This window comes from Bombus terrestris, chromosome 4 (assembly GCF_910591885.1).
Source record: "Bombus terrestris chromosome 4, iyBomTerr1.2, whole genome shotgun sequence".
Classification (NCBI taxonomy): Eukaryota; Metazoa; Arthropoda; class Insecta; order Hymenoptera; family Apidae; genus Bombus; species Bombus terrestris.
In genome coordinates, this window is record NC_063272.1 from 7,952,912 (window position 1) to 7,973,657 (window position 20,746).

The following is a 20,746-nucleotide window of genomic DNA, read 5'->3' on the forward strand; positions in this document are numbered from 1 at the left end:
AAAATACCGATCGTTTGTTTATTTGCATAAGAAAAGAAGATTTGTCGGTGGCCGGGGAGGAAACGAGCCGAGGCGCGGATACGTGTAGGTCGGAAGGGAAGGAGGGAAACCTTCCGAGTCGTGAAACAATTTTCGTTTCGAACAGCTCGTTCGGCCGGCGGGGAGGGTTGGAACGGAAGCGGAATGGTGGCATAAATATTCCGAGGTTGCGCATCGTGCTCGACGTAGCTGGAAAGCCGAGGGAGGCGAGCAAGTGGTGGCGAAGGAACACGAGGACCCCGGATTCGTTTCGCGTGCAAGCTCAGTGCGAGCCGCGCTCCGTACGAGTGTTCGTCCAACCTGCTCGAAAGGGTGGTGGAATATCCGCGCGAGGACACTGGCGGTGAGTTTAAATCGACCACATCATTCATGGAATCATCGTGACGCTAGATGTAGCTACAAGAAATCATTCTAATTTATTTCTGTGTGTAATTTCTTTTCTTCATTTCGTGTGGTTTCTTACTTGGTCAAAGGGGTGAGGATACTGCTGATAAATTTGCATCGTCCATCTTTTATTGGATTTATACGCAAGACCATCGACGTTGAATTTCACTCGATCATTATCTATCGAATAATTATAAAATTTATTGTGATTTTTGTGCGTCTTCGGTTCTTTCCTTTGCTTTCTTCGATTCTTTTTTATTTGATCTGATTGACTGCAGCAATTTTTATACGAGGTGACTGCTGGTCAGTTTGAATCGATTATTTTCTGTGCAGTAATCGTGACAGTAATCGTAGCAAAATGAATATATTCTAATTTATACGTGTCCTTTGTTCCACTTTGTGTCCGGTCTTTTTTGCCTGCTTTCTACTGTTTCGTGGTACGAATGAATCCTCTGAACTTGTTGCTCTGGCAGTGAATGAAGAGTGAAGTTTAGGATTGGAAAGTGAAATGAAAGTTTCAATTCCTCGCTTGTGTTTCATTTGTGGAAAGAATTTTCATCCGAAGTTTGACATTTTTGATGGTGAAATGGACGTAAGTGTTTGTGCTTGCATTTAGTTTTTAGAAAGAATTTTGGATTGTATATGTCGATTACGTATTCTGAATGGGATGGATATTGGTCATTTTAAAAAATCACAAACACTGTTCAAACTTCTAAGGTACAATCAGAAAAATACAATGTTCATCATTTTATCTTTTCCATGCATTACTGTATTATCATTTAGTGCTGGAAGTTATAATTACTTCTTGTCGTAACTTATCAAAATGTTCTGCTCAATGATATAATCCCATTCATCCCTTGTCATTTCCACCCACCATTTGCATCTCATAACATAATAATAAAACAGTACTTGTCATGAATAATAACATATTAAAAACATCACTTAGAAGAGATGAATTATTTTATAATATAAACTTTTATGTTTATTAATCTCTTAATGTTTTTATATCTTAATACTTTTGTATATCGATTATGCTGTAAGCTGAATATGCAAATTAATATTTTTATAGATACATTTTTATAAATAATACTGTATAATAACACTGGATAATATTATATCGAATACTTTTCCTCGAATATTTTACACATTTTTCCATATTACATAATGGAACATAATTTTTGTCTAAACTACGATGCTTTTAATTAAATCTAAATATAAACGAAAGATTGCTTTCCTTCAAACTTATTGAAATTCATAAGAAAAGTAAAAGATAAAACAGAATCGATGTATCAATTAATTCCTTAAAAATTTCTACTCGATAACTGGCCCTTAACATTTCACGAACTATACGCGTTTTAATATTCATGGTTACAAGAAAGTAAGAAGAAAGAAGCCGAAATAGGTCGACGCGTGTTAGCGGCATATTTTTTATTCATGTACCCACTTCAAAGTCGTCTATACGTACCTCACCGACCTAATACGAACAGCTCTCTTTTCGGCCTCCTCCCTTTTATTTCTCTCGCATTTTTCTTCCTCCATCCCCCCCCCCTCACTCTCTCTCTCTCTCTCTCTCGTTCGTTCCTTTCCTTTGGCCTGGATATTTTTCGCGTGGCTCGAGCAACGATGAATTTCCGTGCCGCGAAATTGATGACACGAGGGATAATGAAAATTTATCGGCTATAATAGCTGACGTTCTCATCAAAGACCCAGCCAATCCGTGCCTGAAAAAAAAATTTTTGGAAACCGTCAATGAAGCTGTATTATATTTACATATAAACTATATTATATATGGAACGCAGGAGTTCTATATTAAATATAGTTAAATATAGGTAAATGCAATTAAATAGAGTTAAATATACCGTAATGAAATATATTTAGTTTATGAAACTTTTCCTAAATTAAATGGGAAAATTATTCGCATAGTTGGAAATTCGTATCGTATCTATAATAAAAATTTATAAAATAACAAGACAGCTCGGAGGACTTTCCAATATTTTTTATTTCGATATATATATACTATATTTCCATTAATCTTCGTTTCAGATATTTTTAAAAGGTAGTTATTAATATTACTTCTAGTCATTTTTTAACGTTATTCGATAAAATTACATTAACAAAATCATGTTTCTCAATTATACCATTTACCACTCTTTATCTTCATGATTATAATTCATTACACAAGTATCCCATATATCGTAATGAAGCAATGTATAGATGTAGCATTGTAAAGTTATGACTCTGAAACAACAAAATCGTAAAGATACTTAAACAAATTTGACTGAGAGAATATCCTACCAAATGTTATTTTTAGCGAAGCAACAGCTTTTGTAAAACGTATAACCTTTATAAATTTCTGACGTAAAATATTTCAAATCAATCTTCTCCAAAAAGAAGAACGTCATAGGAAAAAATTGTACTATACATTTTCGATTTATTTCTTCACATAGAAGATTTTACCTTATCCTAATTATAGTACGATTAATGAGACACACTAAATATTTGAAGGCTACGAAAATCGTAAGAACCAATTGTACTATATTTTAACCAGTTACACATACTAAACTGTATCAAGTAACTTATCGATCAGTATCGGTTTTCTTTAATATGAAAGAACGAAATAAACGTAGAACAGAATTTTTACGAACAGAGAAAGTATCAGGTTGTCCGGAAAGTGTCTCTCTTTCGCAAACATGTTTTTTACAAAAAGGAACCTTCGTACAAACGTGAAACCAAGTCTGTGAAATTTATCTCAACAGAACAAAATGGATCGTACGTAATTCGACAAAATAATATAAAATAAAAAAAGGTTGTGCGTCTATTATTCCCTCATAAAACGAAAGAAACTTTTTGGACAATCTAATAGTTCTCGAAAGATTTACGACTTGTCTATAGAAGACGAGGGATTAAAAAAACGTCGAAGAATGAGGTTCAATGGATGAACCAGCAGGAAGTTCTCGAAGCAGCCGCGAATCGCGAGTACCCTCTCGAAAAGAGATGAGAGTGAATCGAAACTGGAAGACTGCTACGACTTTTCCCCTCCGATATTCGTGAACTGAATCATGGTCAATTCAGCTTGAAAGAGAAGTTCGATTAAAAATCTTCTATTGTTAAAATTCCTTAGTCACTCATGCAGATCCGTGCGATTAACTCTTAATTGGTATTCTTGATACAGCAATAGTTTCTTAATTTTAGAGTTTTAATAATATACGTTGATATTTGTGATTGTATTTCGTACTTGTATTTGTATTTCGTACTTTACGTAATAAGTACCATTGATACTATTTATGGCGTAGCACTAAATAATAATTTAAATTTCAATGTTGAAATTCTTTAATTATATATTGAAATACTGAAATTGTATATTGAAATTATTTCATTCTGTTAGCTTAATTTGCTCAGGAGCCACGCTGATCACCTTCATAAATTCAAGCACAGAGAAAAGTAACAGAAAACAAGTACAAACGCTTTTGAAAATTTACCTTGGAGCCTGTGACTTTTTACAATTCCTTGCGATAGGTAATTGCAAATTTGGAAAAATAGGTCGTTCGTTCTTTAGCATGCTGAATATTAATTATATATTTAAATAATTAAATCGGAAAATTTTATAGAACGTGTTCAAATTTTGTGCTATATTCGAGATCAGCTTTTTCAAGAGTTTCTGATCAGTTTCTCTTGTGAAAATCTCAATAAAGAGAATTTATATGCTTTTGTTAAATCAACCTTCATTTTAAATAATCTAATTTATACAAGATAAGGTTACACATTTACAACAATAAAGAAGCTATAGAGCAACAAAGATAAAAATGGAGAGAAGAATCAATAATACAAGCCATTATTCGCCACTTACCTAATTTTAAATCTAACTGCAATTGTCCTTCGTTAATTTTATGATTTCCATTACGCGAATCGAATTGAGTATAAAAATTCTGTTTTTATTCCCTATATTTACGACTAAAGGAATCGTTACAAAACGGGAGAGCGTTACAATATAATACAGAGATTGGAACACAATTCAATTTCGTGGACGGCATGTGTTCGTGATCAATCGACGCGTCAGATAATTTATTATTGAATAAACTGGCCGGTGGCGTCTGCGTTTCATGATTGGCAAGTCGATAACGATACAACCGATAGGTAACCGAAATAAATGTTCCACATCTGCGAAGTAAACGTTGTTCTACTAAGCTTTCAACGAGTGAATATCTCTTCTTTCGTTCCCTCGATAAATCGCGTATCTCGTAATAACCTTCAACTAAATGTTACAAATTTCACCGTGGGCAGAGTAATTCCATAGCTGAAAGTTAGAAAAAAAAAGTAAAAGATGGAAGAGCGAAAGAACCAAGTCAATTTCCCTCTTGCATCCAGTTTCAGAGCGAAAAACGACATATATGATATTTTCATGCTTCAATTTACGATCAAAGGATATTCAGAGTCGCAACTTTTTATCGAATCGAAACTCCCAAGCTGCATGTTTCACGCAAAGGAAATGGGAGAAAGAGTTACATAAACGCTGATAAGTGAGCCAGTGAGAAGTTCAATTGATCGATTCCATTTTTAAACAAGATTTTTCGTTCTAATATCAGATCGACTACATCGCTACACTCACTGCTGATATTTATTTAAATTTATGTTTTTTTAGAGCACGATGAAGGAGAAGAACCTAGACGAAAATTTATTTTACTTACTGACTATTAATAGCTGCTAGACTTTGCATATTTGTATACTTTCGCGCGTATTTTTACATCTTTCAATTTCCCATAAAATCTTATTCACGTTGAAATCTTCGGAAATCAAACGATTAATCTCAATAGACTCAACCTTCCTTACAAACAAGGTATTTCTAAATTGCAACTACCTTTTGAAACCAAATAGCTTCCAAGATATTTCATAGACAGTATATACATATTTTTCATCCTAACTCTTTTCACTCTTTTCACGTGGATTTCCAAACGTAAAACAAAACGTAATACGCGGAAAATATCTTTTCGAAGACGACATCACACGTGAGTTTCGTCAAAATCATGCACCCTTGCGAGTATAAGAAATTTTCTCAAAAAGTGTCGCGATTAGACAACTTATTGGTATTAACAGATTATTACCAGGAAGACAAAATAAATTCCATTACACAAATCGGATGATCAAGTTTTCAGAGGAGAAAGAGAAAGAGAGAGAGAGAGGGAGAGAGAAACAAGATTTATTGAAGGGAGGATGAGGGAACGGAAACACTTTGAGCTCTATGCTTCGACCTGTCCAGCCGCCAACCGAATTAGCATGGCATCCAACATTGATTTTGCGTCCATAACGTGGAACCACGTCGTATTTATTGTTTATCAGGTTTCCTGTGTCCTATGAATTTCGGTTTTGCCGCAAGATGCCGCAAGATGTAGCTCGTTTTCCTTAGACTCCGACGTGAAATTGCGTGAAAAAGTAAGAATGAAGGCGTTTCCATCGGATCGCGATTGCACTTTATCGTATTAATTAACTCGAAATTACAGCGTAGTCCTGGAAAATCGTATTAATCGAGGTAATCCGATGCAATTGATTCACGGCCAGCGTACTGCTGCGCATCACGCGAGTCGTTGTCTCAATTATTGAATTGCTCGTTGCGAAGTATTGTAGCGGAACCTCGGAAACGAAATTAACGATGTAATTGGGGACGGGATGCATTGTAACGATGGAAAATATTTTAGTTATAACAGCTAATTCGAAGGTTGGATAATATCGATCGAACTGTTTCCTGGTGTTTGTCCAAGGACTCGAACATGTAGGGATATAGTAGTTGAGCAATTAGATCTGGTCATATCTGTTAATTTTTGTGTCGTTAATGCATGATATATTGTATTCTTTGATTTACTATATACACGTATTCCGATTGATAAATTATATTTGTAAATTTTCATTAGTAATATTAATATTACAGTATCGTATGTTATATTGTTTTCTGTTTTAACCCTTTGCACTCGGAGGTTTCGTTTATTCATATTACCAGATACTCCAAGTAATATCAGTAGAAAGAACGTGTTTTCATATAATTGGTTAAATATATGCGTAAAATGAAGAGTCATAGCCGCGTCATTCATCGCCAATCACTCACTCACTATCATCGCGCAGTGCGATACGATTTTGCTCGGTAGTGTAATATATCTTCGGCCAATACGTCGGTTTATCTTTCTGATAGTATCTTACTTGTCCGTTGCAAGAATATGTGAGATAATTATGATTTAACAGGTTAAAGACAAATTTTTAATTTATTAATTTATTAAATTTTTAATTTATTAATTATTTAATTTATTTTATATTATTAGCGGAGCCCTCGGTTGCGAAGAGTTAAAATAGCGTCGAATAAAATTGAAATTGTTAATAGATCATTTTATGATGTTACATTTCAATGGATCTTCATGGAAATTGGAATAATGTCTGATTCTATTATTTATCTTAGAAAACTTGAGAAGCTATTGAGAAATAGCTTATTTTAACGTTTAGAAACATATGTTTAGAAAAAATCAAGAAATTAGATCACGTAGTATTTAGAGATCTTTTATTGGTTACAGTAATATTCGTTTGTTTCTAAAATGTACTTGTCAAGATAGTATTATATAAAAATGCTGAATCTCGGCAGGTTAATTTCTCACGTGAATTTCCACGAAGCTTGAAAAAATAGAATTTGTAATTAGCGTTATTTGCAACAGAAATTTATTTTCCCTGAAACCCATGTAGGTCACAAATATTCCTAGTAGCAAAGCGTGTGAACTACATTCGCTTCTCTATGTACGTACATATGTACTCTCAAAATTTCATTAAAATCGTTCTTACGTCATTTTAAAATCCATTCTAAAATCGATTCTGTGGTGACAACCAACGATGTAACTTTATAATTCGACGAAACTTTCCAATGCATTTTAAACAGACAAATTTTTACAATTCCAATATAGAGAAGGTATAAAAATAAAATGGTTATTTTTCTTGCTCGGTTCTAGGTGAAAACAATAAAAGTTGCGCGAACAGTGATTAAATTGTTTTAAGGAAAAACCTATTTCTAGTTTTATATATCAACTTTTTGTTGCAATATTTTACAAGAGCTTCGACTGGCATCGCGTCGTATAAAATCGTAGAAAAAGGTGCTAGTACTCTTTATAGTTGCATAGCTTCCATCATCGCCTAGGTAACAGGCCTCGCTTCGTCTTTGACGCGACAATCTCGTTACCAAGACTTCGATCTTCGAGTTGCTTAATGCGATATCGACATCAGAACGATGCCTCGACGAGCAATTCATCAAGAAAGTTTTTTAGATTTTATTCATGTAATCTCGAAAGTGACTCGATATTGACGGAGAATAATACGATGTTTCATTTATTTGTCGAAGCTTGGGTGAAAATTTCCCCTCGACAGATTTTTGATTGCAACCAACGAGATTTGAAATTACTGACACGAGAAACACAAATTTATTGTCATAACTAGCAACGTTGTAAATTGTTCGTATTTGCTTTGATACGAAGATGGATTGAAAATTATTAAAATTTAACAATTTAATAACATTTACAAATATTCGTATTATTTAACCGTATTACGTTATATAATTATATCGTAATTGACAATACAGAAGTGTCATTTTTTCTGTATACCTAAATATATTATGTAATATCGTTTGTTTTTTTATAATAACTATGCAATTCCATCGTATTGATGCGTTTTCTACTGTAATTCTACTCCTAACTAATTACATTAAATCAACGTCAGTCATTCGCATAATAACAATTCTATTCCCTGATATTCCTAATCCGAAAGCAAATATCCTCTTTCAAATTGTTGCGTACGTATAACCATCCGATTTCTATAGTGATATATTAGCCGTACGTTATTGTATTCTTCATTGTACGAACGTAAATAGTCAAGTGAAATTTGTGATGTTCCTTGATCTATGTACGTTACGATCAGTTTACAACAGGCAACGAAAATATTACCGAGTCGTTGCACGTTCAGCAAGAAGTTAATCAGCAGTAAAGGAAAATATAAAGTTCCCCTGTATCTCTAACTTTGTACTTCGTAATGTTTACATGAATTACATTAATTACATTGCTTAAAATCATCGAATTTATCTAGTCTGTTAAGCGTGTAAAATCAACGAACGGAAGATTATTCAATGAGAAAACTCAACATTACCAAAATGAACGCTTGCCTACGTTGAAGTGGCATTTAAAGGATGAACGCGATACTCAGCGTCGAGTCGAAAACGTTTCGAGTTCGAGTTTCTATTCGCCTCCATATGAACCCGTTGGGTAATCGATACGAGTTGCTCATTACACGGTAATTCCTTGCTTGCAAATTTGAAAGCCATCCCCATAGGCTCTGTTAATCGGTCAGACTGGCGCAGAGACGCGTTTCATTTGCTATAATCCGATCTTCGGACGGTTTAGTTATCGTCGCATTCTGACGCTGCTTACCAGCAGATTAATCTCTAGCAAACAATAGGAGGCATCACAAACAGACCAGTTGCTTCGTAGTTAGCGAATCTCTGGGTGTTCGGAATATGAGGATCCAGCTGATCCACCATTACAATTAATCGGATTAATTCTCACTCCCTCTCGCCAAGGGATATACGGAATAATTGATTTTCAGAATCAGGGATGGGTATTTCATCTCCGATAATATACAGTAAATATAGCGAAAAATACATAGTAAATCGTACTTCTCCTTTTCATTTCTTAACTTCATCTGTTCTCAACATACATAGTTTTTGCAGTTTTCCGCAATGGGACAGAAAACGGGACGTCTTTAGGCTACCATTTTTTTTTCTTTTTACAATTTAAGTTCATTTCTTGAATGTTCGTTAGAACATTTTCCAGCCAATATTTTGTAAAATTTCACACGCATCCTCGCTTCTTTCGCTATAAGGCGCGAAATACACGTTTACTTCAGCATCGACGAGTCTCCAATTCATCGACGCCTCTTTCTCGACGTTTCCCATAGTTCGCTTTCCATTCTGTCCGCGTTTCAACCCCCAACCACCTTTTCTGTTCAACGTGTACACACATCCAAATATGGGTTAACTGTGACACGGGAAAACTCAGCGTTAGAAACGAACGAAGAAACACCTAACCATCGTGAAAGCGATGTGAACACGGAAATCGGACGAGGCGAAGTTAATTTCGATTATCAGCCAACGTTGGGCAATGAATCTCGACGATTTCCGCAAGCATATTCGACTTATCTGCTCGAGCACGCCTTACAATCACGATAACACCTTCTATTGCACGCACGTGAACACGCAACCCCCTCGTTACCCTCGAAACGAGCGGTCAGAGATCCGTGAACAAGATTGAAATTCGTTACGGTTACGGAAGCCGTTTACGAGCCTGTGAATTACGAGGATCGTTTCGAAGAATGCAGTGAGCCATCCCATGGAGCGTAATTCTTAGCCCATTAAGGGGCAACGTTGCGTTAGCGAATTTCATCTGCCATCTTTTCCCCAATAAATTTGCATTATCGAGTTCTATTTGTTAACATTGCCACCACGACAAGCAATTCCAAGGATAAACTTCGCGTTTATCTCGTCTCTACTTTTTTCATCTGGATTCTACAATTTCATGAGTTTTAAAGGATCTGGATAGAACGACATTATGAGAAACTGTTGGTTGATTCTTCATGGGTTAACATAGTTTTGAAGAAATTCTTCCAGGAACCGGGTAGAATATTAGACATTGAAATGGGATACAGTACAAATTCTGAGAACTTTGAAAATGACACGATACTAAAATGTCGTTATAGAGACTAATGTAATATTGCTCTAGAGCTTTCACTGCTCGAATTGTCACGATTATTTTTTTTACTTTCGATCCTTGATCATGCTAATAGCTATGAAACGCGTTATTTTTAAAAAATAAAATATATAATAGAAGCGTGTATAGAATTGTTGAAAGAGCCAGTTTAATAGACTTTCCTCGATGATCTATACAACTAAAATTCTTAATATTAAATTCAATTCTTAAAATCTTCAAATCTACCTATAGTTTGATCGAATCTTCGATTATAAATCGACGTAAAATTTTTGGATACTACAAGCATAGCCATCGTTCAGTATCTCGTAATCGTCTGATGAAGAAGTACATGTTGCAAGGCTTATACATCAACTCTATAGAACACCTGAATATAACTGGCTTCCCAATATTTCAATATTCCAGGTTCCATACATCGGATGTCGATTAATACGAGACATGAGAAGTCAATCAATCGATATTTTCAATGGCACGTAATCTTGATAAAAGCTGTACAAACTTGCACACCTATTTTCCTTCTTTACAACGGGAAATTGAATATTTTGTAATTAAATTGTAGAAACAGAATCAATAAGATGTTGCGTGGCTTGTCGTAATAACGTAGCGAATCGATATAATGATTGTCACAGATAAATTAATTAATATCAATCCCGCGATCCTCATCGCAGCTGTCTTTATTTCCGCGTAGTTTGTATCGAATTCGTCGCGTTTCATCGTGAGAAATCTTCAGCCGCTCCAGAAGTTCACTAAAGATTAATCCTTCATAATTGAAGAGCGAAAGTAGATAAAGCTGCCAGTGCCGAAACTAAAGTTTTGTGGGAAACAATTGTTTATGAGAAATTGTTTGTTTATGAGAATGTTATTTGTTAGAAAAATATAACGATACTTATTTATTACGCATATTGTACTACTTTATATAATTTTACGATATCTCTGTTCTATTATTTCAAAGATCTGTTAATTAACGATTTAAAAAAATGTTATATCTTAAGAGAAGATATGTAAGTCCATTATGTAGTTTGCCTAAGAAGGTCAGTACAGATTTTCTTATCTGATGGGATAATTGAGGCAGATTTATCTACGCACATGTTCAAGCACGATGGAGGGAGTTTGCTGGCACATGGTGCACATAGTCTAATTTAGGAAACTAATCGTATAACATACATCACACACAACCTATACCACGCATGAAATGTTAAAAACTGTACGAATTATTATGATTACATTTCCCTCCATATTTACTGTTATTAACCTTCGTACAAACAATCTTTTCAAGGAAAAACAAAATTCTTTTTCAGAAATGGCACCTCCAATTCTTTTTATTCTCACTATTTAATTGCTAGCCGTATCAAGTAACAGCGCAAAAAATAATAATATCTAAACATTATGCAGGTTCATATTTTTGAGGATACAATTAAAAAAGTAAACCGTCGGTGGAAAATTGTTTCACCTATCAAGAATTTTTAGAAGATATAATTAGAAAGGTACAACCTTGGTAGAAAATTGTACTCCTTATCGAGCATTTTTGAAAATTATAATTGAAAAAATGGAATCTGGATAGAAAATTGTTTTACCTACCAAGCATTATAAAAAGTAAGTTTAATAAAACTATACCTTGGATATTTCATATATTTTTTCATATTATACGCATTCGTTAAAATTTTACACTCCCAAACATCCTGCTATGCTTGCATAAAAATGCGCAGTCTAGTAATATCCCTCTCACTGCTCCTTGCATTTTCTTTTTAATCATCTCTTGTTCGCTTTTCCTGATATTATTCTCAGCGTAAGTTCAGAGTGGCGGTTGCTAGTTTTTCAACTGAGGAACGCGCGGCTGTTTGTTAAATGAAATATCAAACGTAAGAATTGCCGCAATCTTAACGCGAGATAATTCATTTCGTGGCACAAAGCGCACGTCGTTGAATATTGATTCATATTTCATATAAGCTGCGAATAAAAGAAGGAGATAAAAGAGAACAAAAATCCAATAATTACCGTGAATCTTTACGCAATTTCATATCTTTATGAGCACAGGTAAAGAAACGGAAGCCAAGCAGAAATTTGTTTCTAAACGTGCTACTAAATATTATTAGAAGTACTCTACTTTCGATATTTTACATATTCTTGCATATTTTCTACATTTTTTTGCATCTTCGTATCCTTAACCTTTCTGATAATAACAAGGTAGATAATAACTGATAATAACAAGGAAGATTCTACTGATAAAGATAAAGCATCGAATTTCACTGAACTCTCAGAAATGTAATTCCCAGATCACATAAACTAAAAAGAAAGAACAAAAGAAAATACAAATATATATATATATATAATAATTAATAATAATAATGTCTACATGGACATTATTATAATTTATTGGAATTTACATAAAAGCCAAAGAATGCTATTGTTTCAATGACACGGCGTTTTGTCGAGTTAGATAAATATGAATTGTGTGTTTGAACAAGTGTTCGATCGTGTTTCACGCGACTGAAAAGGAAATCACAAGACAAGGTGTCGCCTGCTTGGAAGCAACAAATCGCAATACGAGGGTGGAAAATGGGTGACACCGGGAGGATTACGAGGGATGAGAAATCTGTCGAGAGCGTGAAAGGCTCGCGGTCACCGGGTTTCTCCAGTTCTGTCGCTTTTAACGCCGAGTTCTTCCGCTTCGAGGATAGAAGCTGCGAAATGTCGAGGCCATTGTCCAAAGATTTTCAAGAATATCCGATGCAACGTCTCGAAATTTACGAGAGCAAGTCTGATAAATTCTTATCTCTGGTCCATTCGTCGCCAATTTTTTAATACCCTCGTAACTTGTACCGACAAATAAAGATATTGGTACAAGCCAATTTTTTGTATAAAATCTTGTGTAAATTTGTAAATTGTGTAAATTATTGTCTTTATATATTTAGAGTTTTAACGCGTTATAAGTACGTTTTGCTTTTTATCACAGTTACGTAGAATTCTTATTCTGAATAAATTATTTGTCGCTTCATAACTGTTTCTAAATTACAGTGCATTTAATCTTGAAATGCACAGTAACATTTTATACTTTTTACGTTCTACGGATTTTCAGAATCGGTTAAAAATTAAATTACAGTAATAGTAATTCTCAATATTAATGTCAGACGTGGATACTTTACTGTTTTGTATAGTAATTTGTTATCTTGGCATCAATCAAGGTATTTAATATACAAATACAGATTAATTAAGTACAGATTAATAAGAATTTTAATTAATCCTTCTTCTATAATATAACTTTCACCATTCTTTTTGAGCTCGTACCATTTCAAATAGACTTTCGAATAGATTTCAAAGACTTGTCTGTTCAAATAAAACGTGATCTTTTTATTTCCCTATCAGTCGTCCCGTTACTGTTCCGTTGTTTCCGACAGATTGCGGATTTGTTTAAAAAACATTTGTAACGAAAAACAATTCCACTCGCAAAAATGCTATCCAATATCGCATTTATAACTTTCATAGACATCCTCCTCCCGTTGCTATCATTGTAAACAGATTGAAACTTCGTTTGCAAACAGTCGCGATTAAAAAAAAAAAGAAGAAAAATTAAATGCAATTTTATCTTATGTTCCATTTATAATCTTCATAATTGTCTTCCCGACGTTGTATCATTTTAAATGGCTTTTTTCTATTCATCTATGTTGCAGTGAGATCAACGGTCCTAATTACTAAATTGCACGATGTGTTCATACAAATTCACTTTTTATGAACGCGATGAAACGAAATGAAATCTAAGTAGAGATTTGTTTTCTCATCAAACATAACGAGTTTTATACTTTGGATAGATTGCCTCGTTGTGAGAAAGTCTTAATCGTTTATAATTGCTATTAAGTAATTGCAATAAGTCATATTTTTAAGGAACATTCTCACATGCTGTCACACACTCTAATTAGAAAAGGATCGTGAAACATTCGGTTTATGATATTATTTGTTTGTAGATCTTCCTGGTTCCGGAAACTTTTTTAAATATGAAAGTATTTATATACAAAATTAAATATTTTTTTCAATATCAACACTTCTTGCCTTTATGTTGTCCTAGTCCGAATAATATTATTTCGTGTATCTTATTGTTTTCTATACAATAGAGTTGAAAAAGTCGAAGATAAAATATCTGCTACTTTTAATAAGATACTATTAATAAGATACATGATTTTATTTAAAAAGATAAAGTTGATCTTCATATATCGCGAATAATATCGTGCGCGTAAAAAGAAACTAATAACATTTAATTATTTTTTCCCAGAACGGAATAGGTATCGTTTGAAATATCTTTCGATATAATTAATTGTTTCAAAAATACATATTCCAGCCTTTTAAATGATTTATCTTACGTATTATATGAATTATTCCATCTATAAATAAATTGTTCTCTATATACACAAACACGCACACAGTCTGTTAATTACACGGGATAATTGTAACATTCTTCTCGATAAGTTGGCAGATAAAGAAAAATGAGCGAGGGACTACCAACTTACAAATTGATCTATTTTAACGCCCGTGGTCGTGCCGAGCATATTCGCTACATATTTGCATACGCTGGCATCGACTATATCGACGAGAGGATCCCCAAAGAACGCTGGCCTGAATTGAAGAAATGTAAGTGCGAGAAATCGATTTTTACTTTCATCGTTCAACTCTCAGATATCTACCATTTACTCAAACTTTCCTGTATATAAAACTTTCGTTTCACGTGCAGGCTAAACTTACTGAAAGTAGAATTTCATACGGAATAAAGTCGAACTTTCCATTAAGTTTTGCTTCCGTAACCAACTTAATTCACTTACGGTTCCCGAATTTTTATATTGCAATCTTTATCTTTTTTCAATGAATCGAAACATTTCGAATATTTTGAGAAAACCGTAAATAGGTGACTTAAAATAGGAATACAAAAATACTTTAACGTTTCTCGTTAATTTAAAAAATTTTTAGGATTTGTCGGAAAAAAGGGTAAAAGATTGAAATCAGTTCGGAAATGAACAAGAACATAGCTAAAAAGTCAAAAGAACAAAGCAGACATAAAATTCGATCTTCCGTTGCGATATTTGTATCGTAAATAGTATAATAAAAGTTTTTACGCAGCATAGTTTTCGATATAATCTTATATGTCTCTTGCAAATAGAGAAATAAAACATAAACGTAAGTCTATAAATCAATCCTGTCGGTGTAGAACACAAAATTACGTTCACAAGAGACATTTGATTTATATTCCTTGCATTTCAATTTTCAATGCAAGAACCGTGTACATTTTCTAATATTTTTTTCCGTGTCTGGCATTATGCGACGTGAATTTTTTATTCGCAGTCGTAAGTTCACTATCATTGCATAAGGTCTTCCAGCAAAACGATACTGATCGTTCCTCGTACATTCAGTACACCGTATCAGACAGATTCGTTCCTTTCCGTGAGAATTAAAAATTTTATACTCGATCTTTCATCCTTGATTTTAAAACCTTTAGATCCTTCCCAACAGTCAAAAACACGCGATACCCTGTCCATCGTAATTGTAAGATAAGAAAAAAAAAAAAAGAAAAAGAAAACATCTCTGTATTTCCTTACTAGGCCATGTTGATTAAAACCGAAATGATTTCGATTCATCCATTCACAAGAACGCAACGGCCTCAGAAGCTGTGTTGTGATTTCCTATCGATCGTTTCCCTCTACACAGTGTTCATACAAGCCATGTTTGTTCTTAGCAATGCCTTATGGAATGCTGCCTGTGCTGGAGATAGACGGGAAGCCGATAGCGCAGAGCAACGCTGTAGCGCGATACTTGGCGAGGAAGCACAATCTAACGGGAAGGGACGAATGGGAAGCGATGATGTGCGATGTGCTCGTCGATACTCTTGGAGATTTGAAGCAATGTGAGTGACTGACGAGATGACTTTGCATTTGTCTCACCACGGAGACAGACGTTCAAGAATTCATTGTGAAAAGACGAGTACAAACAAGATACGTATGTCTTTCCGTTAAGCGAATGTTACAGTTTGTCAAGCTGTTTGCAAAAGTCAATTTTTAGATTACGGAATCGTAAATATAATTTAGAAGATAGAAACTTTTAGTAGTTACTTTTAGTTTTCATCGTTCTTTTTTCAAGAATATGATCGTAAAATTCGTTTCTCTTTTTAAAATAATACGTCTCTATTTTCTTTCTTTTTTTCGTTTAAAATATAAAAACATCGGCGTCTTATCGACAATAAGGAGACTACGTTATGATACAACGATTCCAACTATAGATTTCTATCGACATCACGAATTCGATTGCTTCCAAATTTTTTTCTCTGCAATCTCAGATGCTCAACTCGAAAGAATCTTTTAGATCCCTCGACAAACACTCGATCCAATTTATCTATTATCGTAATCTTCCTGCGGGATTTTTTAACTGCGTTAACGAGTAACGGAATAACATCACGTTTCTCTCAACGCCTTTCAACGTTCTACAACTTATATTCTTCGCAAATCCCTGTCTCTATGTGATAAACGCTGGTTATCCGCGGAAGGAGCGAGGACAACGAAGTGTTACTCAATGATCGAAGACAGGAAGATCCTGGTACGCGATAACGTTACTAATTTCCAATTACGATATGCGTGATTACGTAACATCTGCTGTCTGCATAATGCGTTAACGATCCGCGCGTTGATCGCATAAATATAAATCGAAGGGAATGGAATCGCTCGAAACTCATGCAACTACCGCAGGTGTTTAAAATCGTGTTTTTACCGCCAACGTAACGTCACGCCAGTCGAATCGAAAAATTATTACTAGACAGAGAAGGTGAACAAAAAACGAGGTAAATAGGCTACCGATTGAATAATATCATAACGATCGTATCTCTGGTTTTTTCCGCGTCTTTTATATTTGCTTCAAATATATAAAATATAATCGTATCGATATCGTCCACGATTAAAGCCATTCATCCGCCATCGACGAGGAACGAACGATTATATTTTATCATTTACGCGAATCCTTTTCTTTTCTTCTTTCTCTATTTACGCTTCTCGCCTCGCTTCGTACCGCCGATGATTCACAATTCGATGCACCTGAACAGCTGGAACGTCGCAGATTTTTCCATATGATAACAAACGTGTTTTTGATGGCCTGCTTTAAACCGTGACGATCGCCATGACGTGCATCAATTGGCGAACGATGTAGTGCGACGATACTCCTACGCAACTTCTTTTTACACTGTTTTTTCCTCTATTTTTTTCCTCCTATGTATTATCATATGATCATGGGATACCTATATAGAAAATGCAAAAAGTCTGTGAAGAATTTGCAAATATATAAGCTTATCATAATCATTAAGCAAAAACTGAGACGCAAAATATTGCTCAAGATGTAATTATGTAATATTTACTCAATTTCTAGAAGACTGTTTATATCTTGTTGTTATTCTTGATACTTTCATGGGGATAAGTATAGCATACTTTATTAAGACCCAGATAAAAGACCTTTTTCTCATTTCTCTTCTCCTCTTATTTAATCACTAAGAGTTGTATAACGTTTACTCGATAATTCTGCTTCTCCTAATCTTTCCAAAAATGGTTATTTATATCTCGACATTCTTGGTACTTTTAATCAAACTTCAATAAGAGTACTTTGTTCGTCAGAAATAAATAAAAAAGCTCCAAGTAGAAGCAAGGATTTACTTGCCTTTCCTTTCTCTAATCTCAGTTAGCAATGTTGTTCCTCTTGAAAGATTTTCCAAGTTTCCAAGACAATTTCCACGGTGGTAACATTGTATATATTTCAAATATCCTCAACCACAGAAACTTGCAGAGGCAATATTGAAGAAAGCAAAGAGAATGAAGAAATTGTAGAAACTATGAGAGGCTACTCCTTCTTTCACAACTTATTTCCTCTTCGTTTGGGGTAAAACACAAATGAACGTAACGGTTGGCTTCATATACGTTTCAGCTATATCCCAATATCGCACGGAGGAGGACCACTGCAAGAAGGAAGAGAAGAAGGCGAAACTTTTGAAGGAAACAATACCATTTTACTTGAATAAATTCGAGCAGACTGTTGGCGAAAATGGAGGATATACCGTTGCCTCCACCGTAAGATTTTTTATCCAAATTTAATGTTAAAATTTTTACTCTTTGCGCAAACTGGACCATGTTGTTCATTAAAAAATTATTGAAACTTTGTTGCGACGAGACAGCTTTAACTGTTGAGAGCAGCGTGTATCTTTAAAATTCACTGGTATCCCGTTAGTTTAGTATGTACAAATGAATTTGCCAAGATTTTCAGCTTTTAGATAATTATTCATGTATGTTCCTCATGAAAGAAGTTTGATAGAAATTATTATTATCGTAAGCAAAGCAAAGATTAAGATATGTAAAATAATTTTTCTGGATATGAGACTCTTGTTTAGTAAGTGATAAATGATACCATTTGAAATATCAATCGGTGAGTCTAATATATACATATACATACAATATAATGATGCTTATAAGCATAATCACTTTACAGATATCTGAATTTTTCTCATTGCCACAGACATAGATACGTATTATCGTTCCTTAGATTACTTGACCAGTTTATTTCTTTCATCACTGTGTTATTATATAATAATAATAAATAGTCATATTAAATTAATTTAATATGACTATGTTGTTTAATAATACGTGTTTCATTGCAAAATATTTGGCTATTGAAGAGCTCATAGCAAAAATGAAAGTAAAAGAATACTCTAGAGTTTACGATTTCAATTTCTTTAACGAGATATTTATCATATTACACAATTCCTGTAAATGTATTTGTAATCATATCGCCGAAGAATTATTATTTAATTAAACTATGAAGTTGTGGAATCATAAGAAGGATTATTTTCATAGAATTGCCTAATTTCCATTCGATATTGATTCAGGATACACATTACTTTTTTTACATAATACCAATTTCATCATTTTTAATTAACAGATACCTCAAATGTTGAAGTTTCTAAACTTATCCACTAAATTCTGGCCAAATTCTTCCTAAAAAGCAAGTGATCTCTAATTAATAGGTCCAATGTATTAAAATTCAAAAGAGCGCTAAAATAAAGCTGTGAAAAATTGCTCTTCGATTTTTCACATTTTTCAAGATAAATTAAAAAGATTGTTTAATAGAGCAGGTACAAAATAAATGTATGCAAACCGTTTTTCAGACGACGTGGGCGGACTTCGTGTTTGCAGTGGCCCTTGAAAATTTCGAGAATATTTTTGGAGCGACGGCTTTAGAAAATTATCCAGGTCTTCGAGCGTTGAAGAAAAGGGTTCATGAAATACCAGCTATTGTTGGTTGGCTGGCTAAACGGCCACACACAGAATTCTAAAAATGTCAAAATTATATACGTGTGAAAAAAAGATGAACGAGTACATATCTACACTCTATGTGTACGCTTCGCAGGTATCGCTGTGTTGGTAAATTGTCGAAGTTACACGTATCGCAAAATGTAACAGTTTTATTTAAAAAAAAAAATTGCGTGTCTGCGAATACGTTAAAAGTTTAACTATAAAAAGTCTAATCTAAGTTTTGTTCTTTTGTGAAAGGTATTATGTGTTTTGAAAGAACACAGTATATAGTAAATGTATGTTTGTAACATGGAGTATCATGAGATAAAAAACACGCCATTTCTTCTTTAACTTGTTCTTTAAAGTTCGAACATTTTGTTTCTTTTATCCGTACTTAATTTTTTAATAAAATACACGATTAAATCTTGTGTTTCGTTTAAACAGCTTTTGGTCTATCGTTATTTCGAATTATTTGAATATCGTGTGAATTTACTATTTCCCTATAATTTTACAATACCAGAATAAAGTATGATATCTTATCGATGAAAAGTATGAAATAATCTTAAAATGATATGAAGAGATATAAAGTGAGGGAAAAATCATCGAATGTTATTTCTAGATGTCTATGTACTATTTTAAGTAATGCTTAACTCGAGATACTCTTTTCGTCTCTTCATGATACGTACTCGAAATATGTACTTACCGGCAGTACCGAGTGCAAATATGATGTTCTTCGAAGATAAAAGATGAATTTGAAAACGTTAATGTATGTAAATTAAATTTGGTTTGGAGTATGTAACATAATTTGTATGGACAATGAAGTGTACGAATCTACGAATTACGAGGTAAAAGTATTGATATATGTATCGATATTTCTGATCGTTGCGATATCTCTAGTCAATACAAAGTTCTAACTGAATGTTATCGATTAAGCGTTAAAAGACGATAAAATATGTATCGAATCGTTGTAATTGCAAAGTTGTCGACTGATGCAATGTAATAATAATGTCGTATAAAGGAACGAGTAGTTTTATGTTATTTTTCTCACCAATAGCTTGTAATATTACGTTAATAGCTTCAATATTACTTTCCTTATCGAATACTTTTTTATATTTTTCTACTACATAGAAGAATACTATTTTAATCGCAATATATTTTATGTAGATATAAAAAATTTCATCGTCTATTTCATTTATCGACAGAAGTATTTAACTACTGCTGATAACAAAGCGATCGTGATTAACAGATATT

The 20,746-nt window shown here is 33.8% G+C and overlaps 1 protein-coding gene and 1 long non-coding RNA gene across 3 annotated transcripts; one reads left to right on the plus strand and one right to left on the minus strand.

Annotated features, from left to right (window-relative positions):
- Positions 1-223: 223 nt before the first annotated feature.
- On the plus strand, positions 224-20,516 carry LOC100651245 (glutathione S-transferase). Of its 2 annotated transcripts, none has more exons than XM_012308214.3 (5): positions 224-382; positions 14,655-14,816; positions 15,913-16,080; positions 18,135-18,277; positions 19,369-20,516. In XM_012308214.3, the coding sequence occupies exons 2-5, from the start codon at positions 14,672-14,674 to the stop codon at positions 19,534-19,536; spliced, it is 624 nt and encodes a 207-aa protein (XP_012163604.1). In that variant the 5' UTR covers positions 224-382; positions 14,655-14,671; the 3' UTR covers positions 19,537-20,516. The 2 variants fall into 2 exon arrangements, with proteins under 2 accessions (XP_012163604.1, XP_012163608.1); XM_012308218.3 differs by having other exon boundaries at positions 235-382; positions 14,662-14,816.
- On the minus strand, positions 14,713-18,141 carry LOC125385021. The gene is made up of 2 exons (XR_007223954.1): positions 17,575-18,141; positions 14,713-17,457 (listed from the first exon to the last, which is right to left on the minus strand). It is a non-coding gene; the product is annotated as an uncharacterized LOC125385021 (long non-coding RNA).
- Positions 20,517-20,746: the final 230 nt, after the last annotated feature.